The following is a 25,378-nucleotide window of genomic DNA, read 5'->3' on the forward strand; positions in this document are numbered from 1 at the left end:
TTCAATCTAATATTACATTATAATCAGTATAATCACAATAAAAATATTGACCATCGTAAAATACACGAATACATGAATGTCGAAAAAATAATTCGATAATATCTATTTTTTATTGTTTCAATATTCCCTATAGGTTTTTAGCAATTAAAAAAAAATATTTTATTTCATAAAAATTTGTTTGTACCATCTATTATTTAATCATATACAATTTTTTTTACTGTATGATTGAATGGCATCAATGATTCTTCTGCTTTTCTTGAAAACCATTATTTTAATTCCGTCTTTACCTTGTCGCGTACTATTTTATTATTTATCCATAATTAATAACAAATGACTAAATTTATCTTATTTTAAATATTTCAAATAAACTTAAACTTGGCTTATAAATAGAATCAATTAAATTTTATTATAAAGTTCTAAAAAATAAACTATTCTAGATACTAAAATTTCTTTTTATTATTATTATTATTATTATTATTATTTAATACGACGTAATAACTAATAAATTCCATAATACTAATTAACAATTAATAATTAATAATTTAAATACTCCCTGTGTAATGTACATTAAATTATTAAATGTACACATCCTCCCGTAACAATTTGTTTGTATTTGTAAATTAAATACATATTATTATATCGATAAGAGGAGAAAGCGTCCATCATAATGTGGTTAGAAATTGAGTTGTTTAAACACCATAATATATTGTTTTAAAAGGAATTTTAAAATGTTGGTTAACACCCTCGAATCAATAATATTAAGACATATGTATCATAAGTCAACTTTTCTAAGTGGCACCCTAATGCGGTTATGATATTGATATTATAAATGTATACTAGAAAGTAAATAATTTAGAATAAAAAAATAATCAAATATGAATATTTTATTTAAAAAAATAAAAGACTAACAGTTACATAAATCAATATTATAACCATATTATTTATTTCAGAATTAATTTTGTTCTCTAAAGATATTACAATTTATCATCAACATGTATATTTAATATTATTCTATAAAGTTTATGAGTTAGGTCAATCATTTTAACTTGAAGTAAAATATTGAATTCAATAATACTGATTTAAAAACTTTTAATATTATTTATGTAAACTTTTTTACTTTTATCTATATCAAAAAAGTCGAACAACAATTAATTTAATATTTATTTCTCAAGTATCAATATATTAAAGTAAAAATAAAAAATATTTATATTGCATTAAAGGTTTTAAAAATATTAAAATATAATTTTAATGCAATGATCTTAAAGTAAAATAGTAGGTAAAATTAAATAGAATTTTTCGTAGGATTATCTAATTTCACTTAATTAATCTTTATACATTTTTCTATTCATGTAATACCATCGTTTTTAAAGAACTCTTTAAAAAAACTACACAGTGTATGTTAAGCATTTTAATTATTCTGTGTTCAAAAACTATAAGTTGATCTCAATTTATATTTTAATAACATTCATGAAAAAATAAACATAATAATATGGGTAATTACCTAAAAAGCGAGTTTAGTTTATTAATTTTAACTCTGATATTTATAACAGTGCTATTTTAAAAATATTATTCTAATAATTTCGATAGGTTAAATACAAATTATATACACTATAAATTATTGTATAAACATTAGGGACATTATTTTGTTTTTATTATTATTGCTTTACAGACTGATAAATGTATGATGTAGTTTTCTAAAATATTGTTTTTCTTTAGTTATTTTAACTTATCTTAAATCATTTATATATGTATATCAAATTATCTGCATTGTACGAATTAATTTTAAAAAAAATTTTATTATACTAGCAAAAATTAAAAATCAATGTATAGCAATTATTAAGAAATTAAGATTTTTTTATTAATAATATATATCTATCTACTTTTTTTTTTCTTTTGAAAATTTACAATCTGTATTAACAAAAACACAATAAGTAAATGTGATAATATGTACAACAAAACAATAATATAATATAATGACAGAATGACATGATAAGGGAGGCCATCCAATGATAGAACCCTTCAGATTTAAATTATGTTTAATTTATTGATTTTTTTTTTTTTTATTGAATCATAAAATATCACGAAAGGATTTTGGTGTAGATGTAATTTTTTGTAAAATCTAGTGTAGTATTGTTTAGTTAGTTGTTCAACAGTTTGTATTTTTAAGTCCTTGTAGCAGATGTTATGAGACGGAAGGATATGGACTGGAATGCTTGGATGGTTTGTAATCGGGATGGTTTGGCGCTACCCCAAATTTGAGAGCCATAGGTCCATATGGGTCTTAAAAAAGATTTGTATATTGTTAATTTTGAATTTATAGAAAGTTTGGATTTAAGTATTGGGCGAAGTGTGTGTAAACGATAATTTGGTAATTTTCGTTTAGATTTAAGGTGTGGGCCCCAAGTTAGTCGTTTGTCGATTATGATCTCTAGATATTTTACCTTCGGTGTAATAGAAATATCAACACCTTGTAGTTGAAGGGGTGGGGAGTTTTTTTTCTGAGTGTGAATGGGACATGAAATGATATTTCAAGGTTTATTTTGACTCGCTATGGTGTTGCCCAGATACTTATTAAATCGAGGTGGTGTTGAAGAACAGAAGAAGCTATCTCAGGATCTGTATTGAAAGTAAGAATGGCTGTATCATCAGCATAGGTTGCGATAGTTGTGTAAGCTATTGTGAGAAAATCATATGTATACATATAAAACAGGTTAGGGGAGAGATCACTACCTTGGGGGACTCCAAAATACTGGAAAATGTGGAGAGGTTGAGGTGCCTTGCCTGACTGAAAATGTTCGGTTGAGAAGATAAGAACGGATTAACAAATAGTAAGGTGCTGGGAGAAATTTTTTTAACTTATAAAGCAGGCCATTGTGCCACACGTGGTCAAATGCCTGAGCAACATCTAGGAAAACTCCAGGGTAGTATTTTTTGTTTTCAAAAGAGGATGCTATTTTGTCAGTGAGACGGTGGATTTGATGTATTATTGAATGATTAGTTCTGAAACCAAATTGTGAGTGAAAAATTGTGAATTCTGTGATTTTATTATTGGTCTTATTCTTTTCAAGATATTTTTTTCAAATATTTTTCCCAAAGTAGTAAGAAGACTGATTGGCCTGTAAGAAGATGTTAAATGTTTTGGTTTATGAGGTTTGTGTACGAGAATAATTATGGAAAACTTCCATATTAAAGGGAAGTAAGAGAGCCTCAACATGGAGTTGTAAATGAATGTGAGTAGAATAATTGTTTTATTTGGTAGATGTTTGAGCATTTTGTTTGAAATTAGATCATATCCAGGTGATTTTCTATTTTTAGTTTGTTAATTATTTGTTTAACTTCATTTGGAGAGGTATGCTTTGCTGGGAGATTCATAGGTAATGAACTATTTAAAAAGGTTTTTATTGTGTTTAAATGTTCAGGATCTGGATTTATATTTGGGTGAGGAGTAAATATTTTTGAGAGATGTTTCCCAAAAAGATTGGCCTTATCGATGTCTGAAACAGCTAGTATACTATTTGGATCGTTTAAAGGAGGAATTTGTTCTTTAATTTTGAATATGTTTTTCGTGGTTTTCTACAGAGAACCGTCTTAGATAGTAAGAAATTGATATTTTTCCTGAGAAAATTCTGATTTGAATTTTTGTATTTTTTTTTTTAACTAAATTTTATGATTTATCAATTGTCGGATGGAAGGTTGTAGTGTTGCCAACGTGAACGTACCCTATGCTTTTTTTAAATTAATTCACGAATATAGGGAGAGAGAGAATGTTGTTGTTTGTTGAGCTATTTGGTATATTTATAGCATGCGATGAGTTGAAAATAGCGGTTTGTATTGATGTTGTCAAATTTTGGACTGCCTCCTCTATTTGATCATTTGTTTTAAGTGAGATATTTAAATTGGTGAGATTTTCTAAATTTTTAGAAAAATGGTCCCAGTTGACAGGTCCTTTAGCTAAAGAGGGATGAGGAGGATTTTGAGTAATTTGACCACTTATTTGCATGCTGTGGTCGTTTGTTGGATCATCTAAGTTTGTGATAAAATAATTTATGTGTCTGGGGATTGAAGAAATAAAAAAATCTTATATATCTGGATGTCTATTATGGTGTGTTGGCCAATATGTAGGTCCAAGTGGAAATAATATTGAACAATTTACGTTTTGCATAATAATTTGAAACATACGACATGTTATGTTTTGAGCTTGACAACCCCATTGAGGATGTTTTGCATTAAAATCTCCACCAATAAGAAATGTTTGACTTAGGGAATTCAGAAATCGATTTGTCTGTTGAGAGGATATTGCTGGTCGTGGAGGGCAGTAAACTGAAGAGATAGTAGTTGGAATATAATTTAGAGTGATTAAAATTGTTGCGGCTTTGATTGTATTTGTCTGAAGGTTTGGTAGAGGTTGGCATTTAATTTTGGTAGAGATTACAATAACAGATCCGCCGTGAGCAGTTCCATCAGGATGGTCAGATCTGTATATATTATATCCAGGAAAGAAATGTTTAGAATTTGTAATGCAGTGGGTTTCAAAGATTAAAACGATGTCTATCTGTTTTTCAATAAATAAATTGAATAGCTCGGGTTCGTGTCATTTTATTCTGTTTGCATTCCAGAGAAATATATTGAGAAAGTAAATATTAGTTTGTCTATTTATCATCTTTTAATATTAATTTATTTATGACAATCGTAAGGAGTTAAATTAGGGGATTAACTATTAGTTTTAATTCTAATAAGAAGGAGGAAAGTTAAGTTGTTAATAGATTTTCAGGAGGGATATTAGTTGTATTTGAGTTTATGTTTGGATTTTATCTAAGGTTTTGAGAGTAATTATTTTTAGAAAGATTTAGGAACGCCTTAGTATCTACCTACCTACTTAAATTTAAACCATTGCAGTTACTAGAATTGGACAGTTATTAATTAACTTAAATTATGTTTATAAAACAAACAAGATGAACAAAAATCCATATTTCAAATATGATAAGGATCAGAGGCTTGGAGATTTCCACAATATTTATTTCTAACCAGCATCATTTCTTAAACAAAATAAAACAAACTTAATAATAATAACCTGTACATGTAATATTGATAATTGAAATTTGAAAATAAAAACATGTTTATTTTAAGTAATTAAACGTATTATAGAGTAAAAAATGTTATGGAGATGAAAATGTCAACGAAAAACTTACAAGCCCGATGATATTTTTTTCCTATGGCATGCTGCTCACGGTTATTGGAATTGTGGGTTTGATTGGAAATGGTTTAGTTCTCATCGTATTTACCAGGTAAAGTATAATTTGTTTAAATTATCATTTTTATTTTTTTTCATATAGCTTATGTATGACCTAAATGAAATATTAAATGTATAAAAACATTCCAAAAGCGTTTTACATTAAAAATTTAACAAAACTTGGCAATTATACAACATATTCATTTTATTAATGATTTAGAAGCGCAGTTGTGGATCCATGGGGTCTTTTTAAATATTTCCTCTGTTAGATTTTTTATTTTTTTTACATAGTACAAGAATAAAATGAGAAATATTATATTTTTATAACATAAAAATGTCTTGATTTTTTTTTTTAAGTCATTTTCCTAGTAAATATACCATGTGCTTTAAAAAATGCCATCTAATATAACTTTTATTGAAAATTGAACACAAATGATACTTTAGAGAAGACATAAAGTTTTCTAAGAGAACCCGATCAATTATCGTATAACTAAAAAAAATTTATTATTCCCATTTTTAACAAAAATTATAACATTTTGTAGGTATTACTTAAAATTAACCAAATATTTAAATTAGACACACGTACGTCATACATTGACGACTTGATCTAACCAATAACCAAAGATATATAAATACAATATTACAATATCAAATCATAAATAGTATAATCCATATACGGCATATACAATAATTGTGTGTTTGTGTACAATATATTTATTAATTATAATTATATGGAGACATTACAAAAAAAAATTGTTTATATATTATACTACATTTAATTAATATTAAATATTTTTTGGTAAATATTACATCTAATTTGTATGTACGTCATTAAAAATTTTAAAAATCATTTATTCTGAAGTTGTAACAATTGTAGTGCCTATTTCTTTATAATTAGTGATAAAACAGTCGTTCACATTAATATATTTCAATAGACATTTTTGTAAAAACATATGTTTTGATTATAAAATAATTTATACCGTATTATAATAATACTTATTAAATAAATATATTTAATTAACAAATATTAATAATCTAAAACAAAACTTTTACTTAGTAATGCTTTATTTATGTTTTATACACTTATACGTAAATAACTACATTAAATTAAAAAAACCGATTTAAACAACATTTAATAATTATCAAGTCACTAAGTTTGAAATTTTCAAAGACGTACTTTAAAGTGGTATAGGGGGAAAATAACCTAAGTGTTACTTTTATACGGACATAATGTAAAAAATTTTTATATTTTTTAATAATAATTTATTATTCTTATTTTGTCTTTATAAATAAAAATATTACAACACAGCAATTAACCTCAATTATATGATTTTAATTTTATAATTTATAAAAACGATTATATAAGAAACTCAAAAGATTTATTTAAAAAAAATAATAGCACCATAACATTAAGAGAACAAAAATTTAGAAAAAGTTGAATATCAGGAAAGCTATAGCCTTAGCTTACTAAAACAAATAATGAGGGAAGAAAATATTTTTAAAAGGGGATAGTGATGAACAATCATGAAATAGAATATAATATTCAAAATTACAAATATTTTCCTGAGGTCGAAAGTTCATAATATTCATTATTTATTTATTTTATTAATATAATCACCATAGTTAGCTGAGCACAGTAATAAAATATTTTTGATAATTATATAAATAATGAACAATAACATTTCGTAAAATAATAACCATATTACAGGATTAAACTATAAGATAAATAACTGAAATAACTAAATACTCGTATATAAGAAATTTAATCACGGGCTATGGCTAGTTAACTGATAATACATAAATGCTTATTGCCAATATAAATATTTAATCTAGATACTTTTCCAAATCTCAAAATCTTCTATAATGGTTTATTTTGACTATAGCTAGTCTGGTAATAGATACAAAGTATGTTCAGGAATATTATTGTTCTAAATAATTTATGTGGAAGGAAGGAAATAAATTCTAGAAGTAAGGAACAAGTGTTAATAATATTTAATAAATTTAATAGAAAATAAATTTATGTATTCGTCCAAAGGTAAATAAAGCGTAATATTAAAACAATTAATATTGAATTAAAAATCACACAATAAAGTTTACAATTACAAATATTAATATTAATATCAATTTTTATTATAATCACAGCATCCTTTATTATCATTAAAGTATGATTTCGTACTTTACGATTTGGCACATATAATTAAGTTGATAATTTAATTATTCATATACTTTCTATGTTATACGTTGATTTTTATCACTGTTAAATTATGACTGAAATATTCAGTTAATAACAATTTTTTTTTTAAATTTGTTTTCCTATATTTAGATAAGTTACCTTTATAACATAAATACATTTTTTACGATGCACTACATACGAATGAATGTTATTGAAGGTATACTTTTTATAAAAACATACCTACTCCATTTGAAAAGACTCTGAAAAGTTCCGATAATAATACAATATTATGTACATAAAGTGAATATTTTTAATCAGTCTTTTTTTTTACATTTAAACAGTTGAAATATGACTAATTTAAGTTAAACTAAAAAGTACAAAATTTAAGTTACCATGTATATAATATTATATTATACACTGTTTTATTGGATGTATTAACGTTGAGTAAATATAATGAGAATCTTAACTGTTTTTTAAAAATAATATTGATATATTATACATAAATACATTGAGGTTATGTTTTTAATATTTACCAATTTAAATTATATTTTATATAATAAATCCACCCAAAAATCGACGACGCGTCGTCACACTATAATATGTAAATACAATTAATTCTAAATAATGTCAATACAACTAATGGTTACAGAAGCATATGAATGTAAATAATTGTCTATCCGTATAAGGAACCTGTTAAAGATGTGAATAACACGATGTGCGTCTTACATTAAACCCCCTTTCTTGGCTCACAATTATGTAGAAAAACGAATGACTGGAAATTATACGGTTCACAAAATATAAAACCACAGCTATTCATTATTATTTATTTAGTTAGTTTTTATTATTATTTAAGAAAAGAACCATGGTATCGTTGTTATTGGAAATTATTTTTTTTTATGTAAAATAGAACTAAAGATTAAATTACAATAATAATTATCAACAATTTATTAAGTTTATAATATGTTAAATCATCATTTATCCAATACTTACACCGATAATCAAGAAGAAAAAAAACAATTTTAAAGTTATTTATTATATAAATAGTAATACGTATACAATACTCGTCTCACTGAAATTTCATCGTACTCCAAAATCCTATTCGATATTATAATTTATTTATTTGTACGTACTCTCGGACAACAATACGAAAACAATTTGTTAAAGTCGTTGAAAGCAGACAATACCGCAAATGGCCACTGTAGTTTTGCTTACTAGTATAAACCATATTATTATAAAAAAATGTGGACCACGATTACCAAATTTAAGACAACTATACCGGCAAACTTTATACCACGGTCCTGGTCAGCGATAACCGCTTTATCGGTTAGGTATTTGTCGGTCAGCTTTAATGGAAAACGGTAACCACCAACTGTTATTACAGTCCACGCTATTACACTTAGCGATTTTCGATTAAATCCATTTTTAGGGGTTTTCGTTTACAAATGTGTTTGCGACGACATTCCAGAACAAAACGACGTAGTTATATATTTGCGACCACTTTTCATCACTTTTGATCGGACTAAACACAATGCCCATTTTCTAAAGATGTAAGTATGTAATAAACTCAGAGCAATGCATTAAGGTTAGACATACATCAATCACGTATGTACCTATTGTACCTGCTACCTAGTATCTTGAATATATTATTTACATATTTCTCGTTATTTAGAACTTATTGTAGCTGAATATAACATTGGCGTCTGAAAATCTGAACATTTTGTGAGATATTAAAATAGGGGTTTTCAGTAAAACAAAAACAAAAATTCTCGTCGTTTATTAATAGTGTTGCAATTTATTTTATTTTTTTTTCATTAGCGCCGTGCGTTGCCATATGGCAACATAGGTAGACCTATTTTTAGAAGTTAATTTCTCATTGGGATTTTACCAAGAACTGTGGAAATAACATAATGTAATAGATTATTGTTTAAAGATAAGATGTGGTTAAAATTGATTTTGTTTATTGTAATCATCATTTTTGTTATAATTATAATACAAGGTGGATATATATCCACCTTGGTACAATATATACGTATTTAACAAAATTTAGGTCGAAATTGTAAAAATAAAACCCCGTCGCTAATGAGGTTCACCCATATAAATAAGCATCGTATTTCACAATTCGTGATTACCCTTAAATACCTCGCATTCACAAAACACCAAATAGGTTTTCAATTTCACTTTTACTAATTACAGATCAATTTAAAAGTTTTTATAGTAAATCCCAAAATAAAACATTTATGAATTTATATTATAGGAATATTATGTAATAAAGGTGGATAACAGTGACAAACTGACAAAAGATAACTCGCTAAATATTGCGACGAATATTCAACTATAAGAGAACGGCCAAAGATGTTCGACAACTTAAACATTGTTCTTGTATGAAAGTACTCGAGGCAATACTTCTACATTTCACATGTCTTATACTTCTTATAGGCCAACAATTTAGAAAATTTGCATTCAAAAGAATCTATTATGTGTTATTACTTTATTAGTTTTAATACTGTAGTAATTTGACCTATTATCAAAATTAATAGTAAAAATATTAAAATTTTGCTTTTAATGACATTTTATTTGAATTTAAATTATATAACTTTTAACTACACGGAATGTTACTATTTATTGTAAAATACTCATAAGTCGCTTTTAAATTTAAACTTAAAAGGTTACGAGATAAATTAAATTTAATATTACTATATCGCGAATAATAATATACTATTACCTTTAAATTAAATAAATGTAGTATTCCACAACAACCACATTCACTATAATTAACGTGACCATACGTCCCGCTTTCGAGCTAAGTGTCCCGCTGTCCCTAAAGAACCCAAAAATGTCCCGCTTTAAGAAAAGTCGACTTGTGGTAAGTATTTATTGATCACAAATCACAATCATACATTATTTATACTATTATACTGTATAGTCGTATAGACGTATAGACGTATAGTATAACTACGTAATATATATATGTATTACGTAAAACACTAAAACCCATAGTCCATAGTCCATAGATAAAAATGGTACAAAAATAACTATCTTAAATGATATGATTTTCTTATTAAAATGTATAGGTGTCCCGCTTTGAAGAAAAAAAAATATGGTCACGTTAACTATAATATAACTTTAAGCCTATATATGAGACACACTAAATATGAGCAACCTTGTCCGAAGAAATGTATTTGATTTGAAATTATTATTTAGATTGGTTAATGGCTCATAGATGGTCCAGAATTGCTTAGTTTTATACATTTTTGGCTGCAACTTGTTTGCGCACATTTTTTATTTTTCACCTGAAAAATCGGAACTCGTTTAGGCATGCGATGACATTAAATGTACAACTGATTTGCGCACACGACTATGATTGTATTTTACATATCCATACCAATCTGGGCATTGATAATCATCAATAAATATACGAAAATATTATTAAATTACCAACAAACAGTGTACTCGAGAACTTAGTGTGTGAACATATATTTTATGACTCTAACCTATATTTACTGAACATAGATTTAGAAATTAGTGAAGTTTTCTAATCGCGACGTGGAAATGTTTGTATTAGTATAAATAATTTATTTTAAATTTACTAAGAATCGTGTTGTAAAAAATGTTGATTTTTAATTTCGTTGTCCTAAGTATGTGAAGTATGAAGGAAAATGTATGTAAATACTTTTAAACAAGTTTTAATTATTAACAATTATTAATAAACAATTATTAACATGCAGTGTAACTAAAAGGTAACTGTGCACAAACCATGTGAATGGGTTTAAGTTTCAACTGTTCCTAAACGAGTGGTAGTTTTGTGCGCACAACAGTACTGACCAAATTTTTATATTTTTCAAAGACAAACTAGGTCTGCTTATACTTCTCATAACTATTTGCACAGAACAAACTACACCATAAATGCTCCTTTAAATAGATCCACTAGATCAGCTAATGATACCCAAATCGATTTTTTTCAATGTTAGCTTAATTGAGTCCCTTTGTAATCATATTAATAGATATTATTAGTCGGGGTAGTCGAATTGCACTTATTACCTATAAAGAAATGGTCGAATTGCACTTGGATCGATAAAAGGTAATGATCGAACTGCACTCGTTCAAAAAAAAGAGTTGAAATGTGATTTATTGTGTATGTATGTTTTACTATTATTTTTCGGTGTGAGTTAATAAGTTAATACATAACCATGAAGAACCACTTAATTTACCTCGAAAAATGATTTACCCCTTCAAATGCATGATAACTTTATTTCAATACTTTTTTTGAGCCCAACTGCAGTTCGACCGTTTTATATAAAAAAAAATACAAAATGTATTTATTAATTTATATTATTTTAAATTGGTAGTATACATAGTATAAAAATAATAAAAATTATATCTATAACTTCGTCAAAAGATTTTGGATGTATAAGAAAGTTTTTCCGTCTTGCCATATACATGGCTTTTAAGGCAGAAGAAATATCCTTATGTACAATATCTGTATCTAAATTTGTCAGTAATTCTTTTCGTATAATTTTGCTTGGACGAGTTGAAATTGAATCGGTGGCTTTCCGTTTGCAATTTTCCCTGAGAATTTGGTGGTCAATAGTTTGATAGTTTGTTAATGTTTCGTGTTGTGCTCACTGATTACAGCATTAACTTGAATTTTATTTGCATCAGTTAAAATGCTGGCATAACAACTTTTAATGTAACATATCCTTTTTAATAATTCGTATTTTCGTTTTCTTATAAAACGATATTTATGAGAAGAGACTACAGCTAACTCTTTTCCACGTTCTGAAGGAATAATTTTAAAAAAATTCTCCATGATGGTTACCGCACTTTTACTCACTATGACACTAACACTAATACTAATGACTTATCGAATGACAAGTTGGTGGTATACTAATATAAGGATGCTAAAGTGCGAAACGTCATAACGATATAATATTTGGCATTTAATTTTATCTTATTATAGTATTTTATAGATAATTGAAAAGAATTGGCCTGGGAATAATAGTCGCAGTAACGTTTGTGAAATCGTATCAAATACAAGCATTTCCTAAAATAATTATACTACAAATTTTCAAGATTCTAAACAGCAACGTTGCACTAATTTTGGGTAGGTAGAATTTACGCAATCGTAATAATGAAAAAGGTCCATACGCAATCGTAACATACCCAGCCGTTTGGGATGCGCCGATTCGACCACTACCTATTTTTTACCCGAGTGCAGTTCGACCCTTACCTTTTTTAAACCCAAGTGCAATTCGACTAAAATAAGTGCAATTTGACCATACCCTTTGTTATTAGGGTATATCAATAACTACTTTTATGTTTTCTATAATTTATTAATTTAATTATTGTGCTATAAAATATTATTTTTCTACTGTTTTCCTTTGATCTATTTCGTTATTCGTTACTCAATTTTAATTTAATTTATATTTTAAATCTAGCCTATTATTATTAAGTACAACATTTTATAAATCATTTATCGGGCTTCGGCCCGTTTAAATAAACAACAAATAAATAATAAGTCAATTTACCATTTAATTAAAAATAACAACACAAAACGGATTCTGCTGATCACAAATTAAATATTCTATATCATGTACTGTCTATATCTGTAATCAAACGTTAGAAATCATAAAACTCGGTAGTCCGATACCTTGCCAATCCGACATTACTTGTACATCATTAAAACTGAGACGACATAATATGCAAATACAATATCACCTTAGTTTTAATATAATACGTATAATTATGTAAGTATGAATAACGCTTTAAGTGTTGTATTACCATTTAATTTCCACTTATTATAATAACAATAGGTGAATAAAATACTTTTCAGTTCTTATTTTAGAATTTTAAAATTAAATAATACACGAGTAATTCAAAAATACGACAAACAACTCATTAAATACTCAACCTCTAATTAAATAGTATATAATAATACATCACCGGTTAAAGCATTCTCACAGTGTACACTGTACATATAGCCATAAAGATATTCGTGGTTATAATTCAAAACAAAGAATCTAAAAAAGATTTATTATAATACTTTTTTTAATTTTACAATGATTCATACTTGATTTAAATATCATAATTTATAACAAGATTTACTAAAATCACTAAAATCGAGCATGTCCATAGTTATTTACCAAGTGAGCCTATTCTTTATTTTCAATGACACAGTTATTCAAAACCAGGTTTTTGGAATTTATAAATATACTTAAAGACTAAATTTTAAAATTCTTGAGATGTATTGTAATTCTTCCATGGAGTGCAGTGGCGTATTTGAGGGGGGCGATGGGTGCAATCGCCTCCCCCCCCCCGAGAATTTTTAGACCAGGAAAAATTTTATATAACTAATGGGTATAGGGTATTTCATCATCTGTTATTATTTATGATAACCGACTCCAGCATGATTGTACATAAACGACTATTTTTTTTTATAGTGTTTGCGACTTGCGTTACGCCTTAGTGCTTTACGCACATAACATAATTTTGTTTATATTTTATATAGTTTTGTTGATTTGTTCTTCATATGATGTATAGTGTTATAACAATTATTTAGTCATTCATTGTTAAGTTTTATTGTTTCAACTCTCCGTGCGATATGTATAATTTAATGAACCAGTGATTAAAGCACAAAAAAGTCTGCATGTCAACAAAATAGCAAGCCTTTATAAAATATTTTAACTATATATTTATACTACTATATATTTTATATATATAATATTTTGTATATATAATTATTTTATTAAAAAATGCTTAGCAAAATGATTTATATAACTAAATTAAAACACAAATATTTATTTAAAAATGATTGTGTTTCAGTTAAATTGACTCAAAAAAAACTTTTTTCTTTGACTTAAAAATTTAATTTAACGAAATTGAGTATATATATTTAATATATATTTATATATTTATATTGCTTAAAATTAAGGACTTGTTCTTCTTCTTAAATTGCATTAAAAAAATACTTTTAATTCTTATCTTTGCTTACTTTTGTTGCTTTTTTTGTTACATTGAAAACATGGGTTAAACATACACCATACTATAACCATATCAATAGATTATATTATAAATAGATTTGCTAATACAAAGAATAAAAATATAGATTTTTTTTTATAAATATGTTGTGTTTTTTATCATATTAGTTTAACTTATTAGTTATTACTTTATAGATTATACAGGTGCAATTGCAATATAAAATTCATTATGTCTTGGTAAGTTTGTGTGAGTGGTTGGGTAAACTCTTTTTAAATTCCCCCCCCCCCCAGACATGAACTCTCAAATACGCCACTGATGGAATGTCCTGAAAAGATACAATCTTATGTTTTTCAAATAAAAACTTCTCTTTTCTATTGTAAACGATTTAGCCCATAATAATGTGAATAATAATTTAAATTTTAAATCACCAGGACTGATAATATTATTTAGTTTAACAATAATATTGAAAACAATTTAACGTTATTACGTCATAATTCAATTTTTATTAAACCGTATAATACATTTTTTTATGAGTTCTCGGTGATTTATATATCATAAATGTGATTTAATATGTAATTTTGAATTATTTTAGTTTATAGAATCGTTTACCAATAGAGCTTTTTTAAAATATACCTAACATTTTTAATTTGCTTAAGCCTTGCATAAATCTGAAAATTTTACAATGGCTTAATTAATTTTAAGACAATAAATGTATTATAAGGTATTGTTTCACTTCATAAATATTAGACGTATCGCTCATGAGTCATAAATTATTGATTTAAAATATTAACTTTAAAAATAAATCGCTTCCGATATAATTTGATATTTATATAAATTGTACAAATGTTTAATCACAGTTATTTTTTTTTTTAAAATAATTATTTAAGCAACAATTATTTAATTTTTTTTTTTTTTTTTTGTTATATAAAAATTGTTAGTAAATCAAAAATTATTTATATTTTTAGATTTAGAAGATTGAAAGGTCCATTTTCGACATTCGTATTAAACTTGGCCACTGCCGATTTTGCTACTTCGATCTTACATTTTATGTCAGCAGTGTCTTCATTCAAACACGAATGGATCTTTGATGACATAGGTAAGTAAAAGTAATAATATGAATATTATCAAATTTAAAATAACTACCTATAATGTGTACCTCAGTGGAGTCATTCGGCCGGTGATAGTCTTACCCTCATCAAATATAATCTGAAATGACACCACTGACGTATTTCTATAACATACTAACTCAACGTCACAATGTGCACATACTAGATCAGGGGTCGGAAACCTGCAGCTCCGGAGCCGCATGCCATATGCGGCTCTTTGGATAATTATCAATCGAGATCCATAAAATATAAATTATATTATACCTACGTTATTATAGTGATCAATAAAGTTTTTCTATATTTTCTAAATTTAAGACGTATTATTATATTTTTAATGCCTATTATTTTCTCAATGAAATAATAATACTATCTTTATTCTAATATATGTACTAATAAAGTAATAATTTATACACCATAATTAAAAAAAAGGTTGTTCAAACCTGTGCGGCTCCCTGGATCAGTGACGGTTATAAGAGGGGGTGATAGGTGGATCACCCCTCCTTGGGATTTGGTTTTTTAAATTTAGTATATCGCTGACCCAATCCTAACCATTCTACAAATTTTCGTACTTTATGGTTTGATAGAAAAATATTTTTTTCGTTTTAAATACGGATAATATTTTATCATAGTTTTGTATATTATCATACCCTAATGTAATAATTCTAATTTACAAGATACATTTTATAAATCAATACATTTATATCTTTTTTTTTTTTTTTTAATACATTATGTTAAAGTGTGTTAATATTATTAATATATAAACATTATTATACATTTATACTATTACCTATAATCCGTATGTATATTTTATATTATATGTATATTGTATATACTATATATAATAATGCTAAAGGGTGGGGGAGGGTTGGTTTTATTTTCGCCCCCCCCCCTTGAATAGCCCTGGATATTATAGTTTTGTAGTTTTTTTAAAAATGGCTCTTTCCTACGAATAGGTTCCCAACCCCTGTACTAGATACTAGTGATATAAATGTTTGTTTTAATTAAACAAAATAATTATATGATACAAATGATACAATGGTAAATATAGTCTAAAATCTTAACACGTTCAATATGAATATATATATATCATATATTACTATGTAATATACCTAAATAGTTTTTGATATACCAGCTAACATTTTACCATATCGAGAAAGAACTGTAACATTTATTATAGTTATCTATCAATATTAAACTAAACAACACTTTTATAAACAATATAGTACGCTGATGGTATAAGAATTTATACGTGTATACAATATAGAAAATATGTAATCATAATCGTGTGACGTGCATAAAATTACATAATATAATTGGCATTTTATAATAAATGTAAAATATAAAAGAGTAATAAAGATTTATATGAATATTAATAAACAAATGTTATAATTTACAATGTCTTAAATTGGTGTTATAATTTTTTATACACTATAATAAGTTCATAGTTATTATATTTAAAAATATAATGCATAATAAAACCAAATATTGTTACGCCTATATCTTATTTTAATTTAAATAGTTACATATTTTAGCTATATAAATAGTTTTATAATTATATTTTAAAGGTGCAAATTGTCAGCTCGATCAAGTAGTTATATAAAAAAATGTTTTCCATGTACAAGCTTATAATTTATGAGGGACTAATATTATTTGATAATATATCATTGGTTGACGTTTTGGTGTTTACGAGGATAATTCAAACTATAGAGCAAACATCTGAAACGAACAATTGATTATTTTATATACTCGTATCTACATCTATAGAACGAAACTACTTGTATACGTTTTATTATGATTGTTTTATTTTTAGACCAAGTTATGTTAAAATTATTTATGAAAACTTAAGAATAAATAAATATAATTCAAATTTCAAAAAAATAAAAATTAACGAATTTGTATTTATATCTATTTAAAAACATTATTCACGGGTGGATTAATTTACTATTATTACAAGTATAATAATATATGTATGGTATTAAGTATATCTTATACATTTTAAATTTTTAACACAATTTAATTTCCAATTGAACATTAACATTTTTTTATTTCGTTAAGAAATTACGAAAACGTGATGACACTTTTCATTTTATGTTGTTAAGTTTTGTATCATATTATTTTATCAATTTATTTTTCTAACATTACCACAAAATTAATAAAATCTGTCTTTTGAGTTCTGTTTAGGAACTAGGTATATAATATTTTATGGTGTAATACTGTGATTATTTTCTATAAATTCGAAATATGCAATCAGAACATTATAAAATATTGTATCAATATCGTATTATCCGACTATCCTATACTATACATAATATTATTTGTCTATATATTATTATCACTTTTCGATTCGGTAATATATTCAAATAATAGAAACTAATGGTGAGAATATAAAAAATTTGTTTTACACATTGAACAATACAACCTGCACATTTTATGAATATAACGATTAACGACATTACACTTATGTAATTTTAATTTAAACCCGCATAAGGAGGTGACCATAAAGCCTGAAAACAAGTATTCAAGTAAATAATAACAAACATCAAACATTACTGTAAATTCATCTAACACCGTCACCCATATTAGATATTCTTTTTTTAACAATACCAATAAGGCATTAGAAAGAAGTTATATGTTAAACTTTAAAAACTAAAAGATAACATAAAGATAAATATCAAAATTATAATGAGTCCACGATATGTCATAAAATATTAACATATTATTATTATTAGATATATAAGTAGATCAAAGGTAATGACATTATATAATATAAAATGTAATTAATTTTTCTTTTATCTAGCAAAAGTATATAAAACATAAATCCATTTCGGTAAAATTATATATGACAAAAAAAAAAAAATAATCCAAAAATTAATTTTTCAAAATTAAAAATTTTGAATTTCTGGGTTAATATATTTTAGATTAGTAAAATATACTAATGTCAGTGAAAAAATATTTATTTTTAAAGTACCAATAATAGTGTCTGGATGACGTATTTAAAATGAGATTAAAACTTGAAAATAATTTAGACTTTTTCTCATCAAGTAATAAATTAATATTATCACCAATAATCGATTTTTATGAGCTTAGTTTTTCCACAAAATTAATTAATTAGCTACTTTTTTTCTTAACTTACCATACTTTGAAAATATATTCTATCGTTGGATTTTAAAGATTTTATTCAATTTAGAAATGTTTAGATATTTTAATTTGGATTGGGTTCGTGTCGATCATATAAATTTATAGGTACAGCACTTGCGGAATATAATATATTCTAATAACTATTTATAAAATTCATGCATGATGCAAAAAAATTCTACATAGTTGCTATTATATTATGTAAAATATATAAAAAAAAATTACTCTAGGGTGATTTTAGAACAAAAACACAAACATTGAATGAAAATGAAAAAATTACCATTTTCTTGCCTACCTTGTTTTTTATTATAAAATGTAACTCTCTATAAATGCAACAAAAAAACAAATAATTAATTATTAATAAAATAATAAATTAAGACCAATTAAAAATATGTCATTTAAATCAGCTTATTAGTTTTTCGAAGTATCAATTTAAAAAATTTCCAAATTCATAATTACCATACCCTTGAGAATTTTAATATTGCGTCATTTTTTTATCACAACGTATTTGTATTCGAAACACGTCTGATTTTCTATCCATTTAATGGTTGAATAACAATTTAAATTTTCTACTACATTGGTTTAATGGTATTTTCTATATTTTAAATGCCTTATCTTTTTAAAATTTCTTACAGTTACATCTATTAGTGTTATAATATAATTAATTAGAATTATTTTAGCTATTATACTCTATTTTATCTATTTTATATAGCTACTCGTAACTATATAAATATTTCAAATTAAACTAGACAAATATATTAAAATAATAGTAATCCAAATAATTGTGTTATAATGATAGAGTTTGTCAATATAAAAAAAATTACTAAACTTACTATTTTACTATAGATACCTCTTTTAATAAATTTGATCGTTTTAAAAAAAATATTGGATTGAAATTAATTAATACAACTAATTGAATAATAATAACAATTATTATTCCTAAAAATATTTTATGAATTTATAAGTCTCACTTTTTTGTAGCATAGTGATTTTTTTCAATGGTGTTTGGATGCCAAGTTTATAAAAATAGTGTGAGAAAAATTTTAAGGTAGAATTTTGCGACCAATAAACATTAATTTAAAAATTAAATTGTAAAATTGTCTATAAACCTGTGTTCTTTGTGGAAATTGGAAACAATGATTCGTTATTCTAGAGCACGAATCACGAATTAATCTATATAATCTTATATCTATTCTGGTTGATCATATGATAATGTTAAGTAAGCACAAAAATGTTTCATGATACAATGCAGGGGTAGCCAACCTACAGTACGCATACTTTTGTATCAGATTTGATGTTATTTAATGACATACTAGCATCAAATAATATAACATATATATTATATTATTAAAAAGTGAATGCATAAATGTTAAATTTTTATGGCACATTTTCAATTTTTTTATTATTTGACATAACATAAATAATATTGGCCACCCCCGATACAGAGATTTAAAAAATGGATTTTTTTGTGCATACTGCATAATTTTAAATTTGATATAGACTTTTTAATGTCTTAAGGACTCGTTTTACAATTTGAACTGTGCAAGTCATCTTTTTGTGCAAATTTAGACGTTTTCTATATAATTTCAAAGAAATTTAAAAATGATTATTGCCAACATCAAAAAGATTATTATTAACATTTTTCTTTAATATTTTTCAATTAATATTGAAATAAATTGAAATAAGTAGCTTATATATCATACAGATTTCTCACTTTCCTCTTGTGCCCTGCATTTACAATAAACTTAATAGTATTTAGCTATCAGTACACAATATTATATTATTCTAACTTTCCACATTACAAAATATTGGTACAAACCTAAGATCACTAACATTTATTAATAACATTTTTATGAAAAAAAATTTTTTTTATACATATAATTTTCGAATTTTTTTTTGTATATTTTTAAACATCTTTAATGAATATTTAAAAATAAAAACATAAATTTAAAAATTATTTTTCTTATACATGCATAATAATATATTATACTACTTTGGTTTTATTCACTGTGATAATCGATTGAAACTCTGATTATGTTACATGTGGTACCTATACTTTAAATGTATATTTTAACTATAAATATTATTAAAATAATGTATTTATTTATTAAACAATTTTTTACCGAAAATTAAAAAAAAATTGTAAATTTTAGTTAGAACTAGAGTATTGATGATGATGTATATACATGTAAGTATATATATTGATTTACTTAGAAGTAAACAATTATTTTCTGTAAATTATTCAATTACCTACATGTCTTTATGTGAATGGTTTATACGTGGATAATATTAGAATAACTTGCTTATTATACATAGTATACTTACATTTATTTTGATATCATTTAAAACTCATGTTCAACGTATTCTATTTGGATTAATTGGGTCGAAATAGTGATTTAATATGTACAGACTGAAAATCAAAAAAGACAACAACAAAAACGCATATTTTTTTATGTAGTGAAGAATTTGAAGCCACTTTAAAATTGCGATTGAGATGCGATTTTCCTGCATAAATAATATCTTAAAAACCCGATTTTACTAGTATTATAAATTATACCGTTCCAAAAAACATAGAAATCATACATTTAATATAAAAAATAAAAGTAAATTTGTATATTAACTATAACAGTTAATTAAACACCATCTTTGTGGCAAAAAAAAACACGAAAAACGTATATAGAATCTCTGTTTATATAATGATATACCATCAATAATAATTCTCATTCAAAATAAACTATATCGTTTAGTCTTAGACGAAGAACGCCTATTACAAAAATATAACGAGGACTATTGACTATTTAATTTGTAATATATTATCATAAGTTTAATGAATTATGTGTACAATAGATCATTTATAATTTGTAAATATCGTTTAATAGAAACGGCCAGCGACATTAAAAATAACGTCCTCTTTTTGTAATAGGTATTCTTCATCTAAAAGCAATATTGAAGAAAAATGAATTTTCTTAACAGTGCCATTGTAAGTTTTGTGATATTTATTATTCGCTGCAAGACAAAAAGGGTTGGGTAGTGATAAGTAGGTATGTAATATTTAATGTAATATATTTATAGCGTGTAACGTCATCTGAAAACGAAAACAAATAATTTACCGTGCTCATTGTTTTTCAGGATGCACAATATATGCTTTCGGAGTGGGACAATTTGGTTTGGTTTCAATTGTCACTCTTTCGACCATAGCAATTGAAAGATACTTAGTGATCACTGCAAAACCAGTGTCAGGATCTTGGAAGTTAACGCGACAGGGTGCAACGAAAGTGAGTGACGGAAACGTTAATTTACTGATACGATGAGCTGTTACTTGTTATAAAAATAATTTAAAAAATTAAAAAGTATGTCCTGACAAATGTATATATATATTAATTTTCTTTTACGATCTATAATTATTTATTATAATCCACTCATTAAGAATGAATATCATGTTATGTTGCTTTATATTTCAATGTTAAGATAAAATTTATAATTTTGAGTCTTAAAACACAAATATCAATCAATGACAATAATGCATTTACACTTTATTTTATTTTTAGGTGTGTGCATTTGTATGGATATACTGTTTATCAATAACATTGCCACCGATTTTCGGTTGGTCAAAATACGTATTGGAAGGATTCGAAACATCGTGCTCGTGGGACTATACTACCAGGACCACATCGAATAGGTTATTTTACATTTATATGTTGTTGCTCGGATTTGTTTTGCCAGTCTCAATCATTGCATATTGCTATATATTCATTATTGTATCAATACTTGACCACAATAAAGAAATGGCAGATTGTAATAGCAATGTCGCATCGTTGGGCACAGGTTAGTGAAATAGTGACTTCATTTACACGAAACAATAACATAATATTATTTCAACAAATCAGACAAAATATATATTTTTTATTAAATAATATAACTAGTTGACTACTTTATATAGTTATAAAACAGTAATAATGATTACATTTAAATTATCAATCAAAATATAATTGTCTATTTAAATAGATCAATTAATACGCTATGGAAATTAAAACAAATTATACTGGAATATACTTATTTTATTTATTGTGAACTTATGGATTTTATTTTGTGTGTTTCAAATTCATTAATCGTACAATAGTCTAATTCCCTGCTGAACTAAAGGAATATTAATTTTATTGACTATAAAATTGATTTTATCAACATAAAAGAAGCCGGTCAAAAATAAAACAATGTATAGATCACCCTATGTAATATGTATAATATCCCTGCTGACATGTTATCTTCAAAGTTTGTTGATATACTTGTATGTATATAACGTGCTTACACATTACACTTTTGAAAAATCTCTATTCCTGACCTCGATGGATTCTTTATAACATTTTTTGAATACATCTTTTGTCAGTGAAATATTTTTGTAGAAAAATATAATATAAATAATAAGACATCGTTGTAAATAAAATTTCTCACTTTTCTCACAATATAATAATAATTTTGGTCATAAAATATTTTAAAAGCAATTAACCCTATGATCACGACATCAAATATTTAAAAAATTTTAACTACATAATATATATAACATTGTATATTATATTAGGATTTGTCGATTTAAAGAGTTAAAATTATTTACAGAGTGTGACAATGAAATAACCTGTGAGTAAAATAATTTCACTCTGAGTAATTTTTAAACGAAACTTGTAGAGAATATAAATAACATTCTCGTGTATTATATTATGTTTAATATCTTATCGAATACCTTTTACAAAAACAAAATCGTAAATTTTAAACAAAAAGCACATTTTCTTAAATTTAAATCTAAGATTTTAAACTCCGTGTCCAATCGATAATGATGTATATAACGTTTGCATAAAAAATTATAATTTTATGTACGTGTTTCAAAGTAGGCGCGTGATAATTTTTTTAATTACAATTTAATATTTTACTTATTAAAACTTCGTTTTTTACAGAGAGTTGGGATTACAGATTAGCATTAAACGTTACCAGACGAGGTCAGGCAGTACCTATTCGATCTGCACTAAGGACGTCTTATATAATCTTAATCCTCATTGGATTGTTTGTAGCATCTTGGACTCCATATGCTGTTGTCACGTTTGTTGGTCAATTTGGAAATCAAACAAAGATAGAGCCATGGATTTCTGCTCTTCCAGCCATATGTGCTAAGGTTTGCCACATGATTTTATACTAATTCACTGATACTTCAAAAATCGTCTATGGCGCTATTTTGATTATAATCGTTCTTATTTATTTGATATTTTAACTTTGACGAAACATATATTATTCTTTTATAAATAACATAATATTATATACCTAATTAGGTATATTTTTTATAATTCGATTAACATTATTTAAAATATTGTGTTTTGAGTATAAAATTAACTGTAATATGTTTTAATAAGGGAATATTCAAACTAAAAATAAATAATATCTAAACTATCTAAAAAAAAAATCAGCATTTATAATAATTATGTATATATATAGTGGCTTGGTGTAGTGCGATCGTACACTCAACTGCGGAAACGCTCTGAGCGTACGTATTGGCCGGTGTTGCTAATTCCGGAATGGATGACCACCCGGCATTTTAGTGACAAATCCTTGCCACACATACAAACAACTTGTTTCAACCTACCGTTCCCCCCCCCTACAAATTAATAAAAACCATCCAATGGCCTTTATTGCCGCGGATTAATTAATAAAAAAAAAATAAAAATAATTATATAATATTTAAATGAACTGAACATTATCAATTATTATCTGAATACAATAATTTATCAAAGTTTAAAAGTTTACATTATAATACAACACTGACTAGAGCCGTAGTGAGTGATCACCACCGAGTCTCTTATTTTAGAAGCTATGTTTAATAAATAATATAGTGTAATATAAATATAAGTATCAGAGATACAAACGTTTAATTTTATGTTCCTATTATTGAATAATGGTACCTATTTATTTTTAAAAATGTATTTAATTTAAAATTGATTTGATTATAAAATATTTTAACGTTTTTAGTAGGTTTAACACAGTATTTAAATTTAAAAAATTAAATAATTTAAAAGTTATACAAAACTTAAAATAAATGATAATAAGTAAAATGTCAATTAGATAAGACTAATATTATAAATTATAATATTGATGCGTAAGACGGACGAAGATACTTATATTGTTCAAAATAAAAATGTTGCAAAAAATTTCATAACTTTTAACTCTTTTACAGCTCAACCTAACGAATAAATGTATCTCCTTTTTTAACAATTCTAAAACTCTATACTTTAATACAAAAAAAAAACATGTATGACTAAGTTCTTTTTAGTGTTTTAAGTATTTTGATTTATGTTATACCCAAAGCTATAACATACATTTCTACTATAGTTTCCTATACAAATATTAATGCTTATATTGATCGTTTTGTTTCTATTAAAATTTACAATTATATAAAATAATCATTTAAGCATCATAAATTCATTTAAGAATAAAGTTAATCTAATTACAAAATTAAAATTAAAACATTAAAAGGCCCTCTTCGGGTATTCTATAATTGATTAATTTAATATTATATTTTAAAACAAATGATTTATTTATTCACCATTTTTATATTTTTCTTGTGTGAATTACGAATTTATCATTCAAATAATATCAACAATAGGTTAAATAATATATTAAATAATAGAATACGTGATCTTACAATACAAAAGTAATAACATTTATTTTATTAATAATAAATAATGATTAACTTTCCAGTATAGTTATTATAATATACAA

The 25,378-nt window shown here is 25.2% G+C and overlaps 1 protein-coding gene across 6 annotated transcripts in view; it reads left to right on the top strand.

Moving 5' to 3' along the window:
- Positions 1-25,378, top strand: part of LOC113551712 (rhodopsin-like) — a 58,483-nt gene that overhangs the window by 18,118 nt on the left and 14,987 nt on the right. For all 6 annotated transcript variants that reach the window (XM_026954118.1, XM_026954124.1, XM_026954122.1 and 3 more), the window contains 5 exons: positions 5,146-5,285; positions 15,344-15,474; positions 21,749-21,894; positions 22,168-22,444; positions 23,566-23,780. In XM_026954118.1, coding sequence (XP_026809919.1) covers positions 5,146-5,285; positions 15,344-15,474; positions 21,749-21,894; positions 22,168-22,444; positions 23,566-23,780 — 909 coding nt within the window. The remainder of the gene's footprint in view (positions 1-5,145; positions 5,286-15,343; positions 15,475-21,748; positions 21,895-22,167; positions 22,445-23,565; positions 23,781-25,378) is intronic.

Source organism: Rhopalosiphum maidis, chromosome 2 (genome assembly GCF_003676215.2).
Source record: "Rhopalosiphum maidis isolate BTI-1 chromosome 2, ASM367621v3, whole genome shotgun sequence".
NCBI lineage: Eukaryota > Metazoa > Arthropoda > Insecta > Hemiptera > Aphididae > Rhopalosiphum > Rhopalosiphum maidis.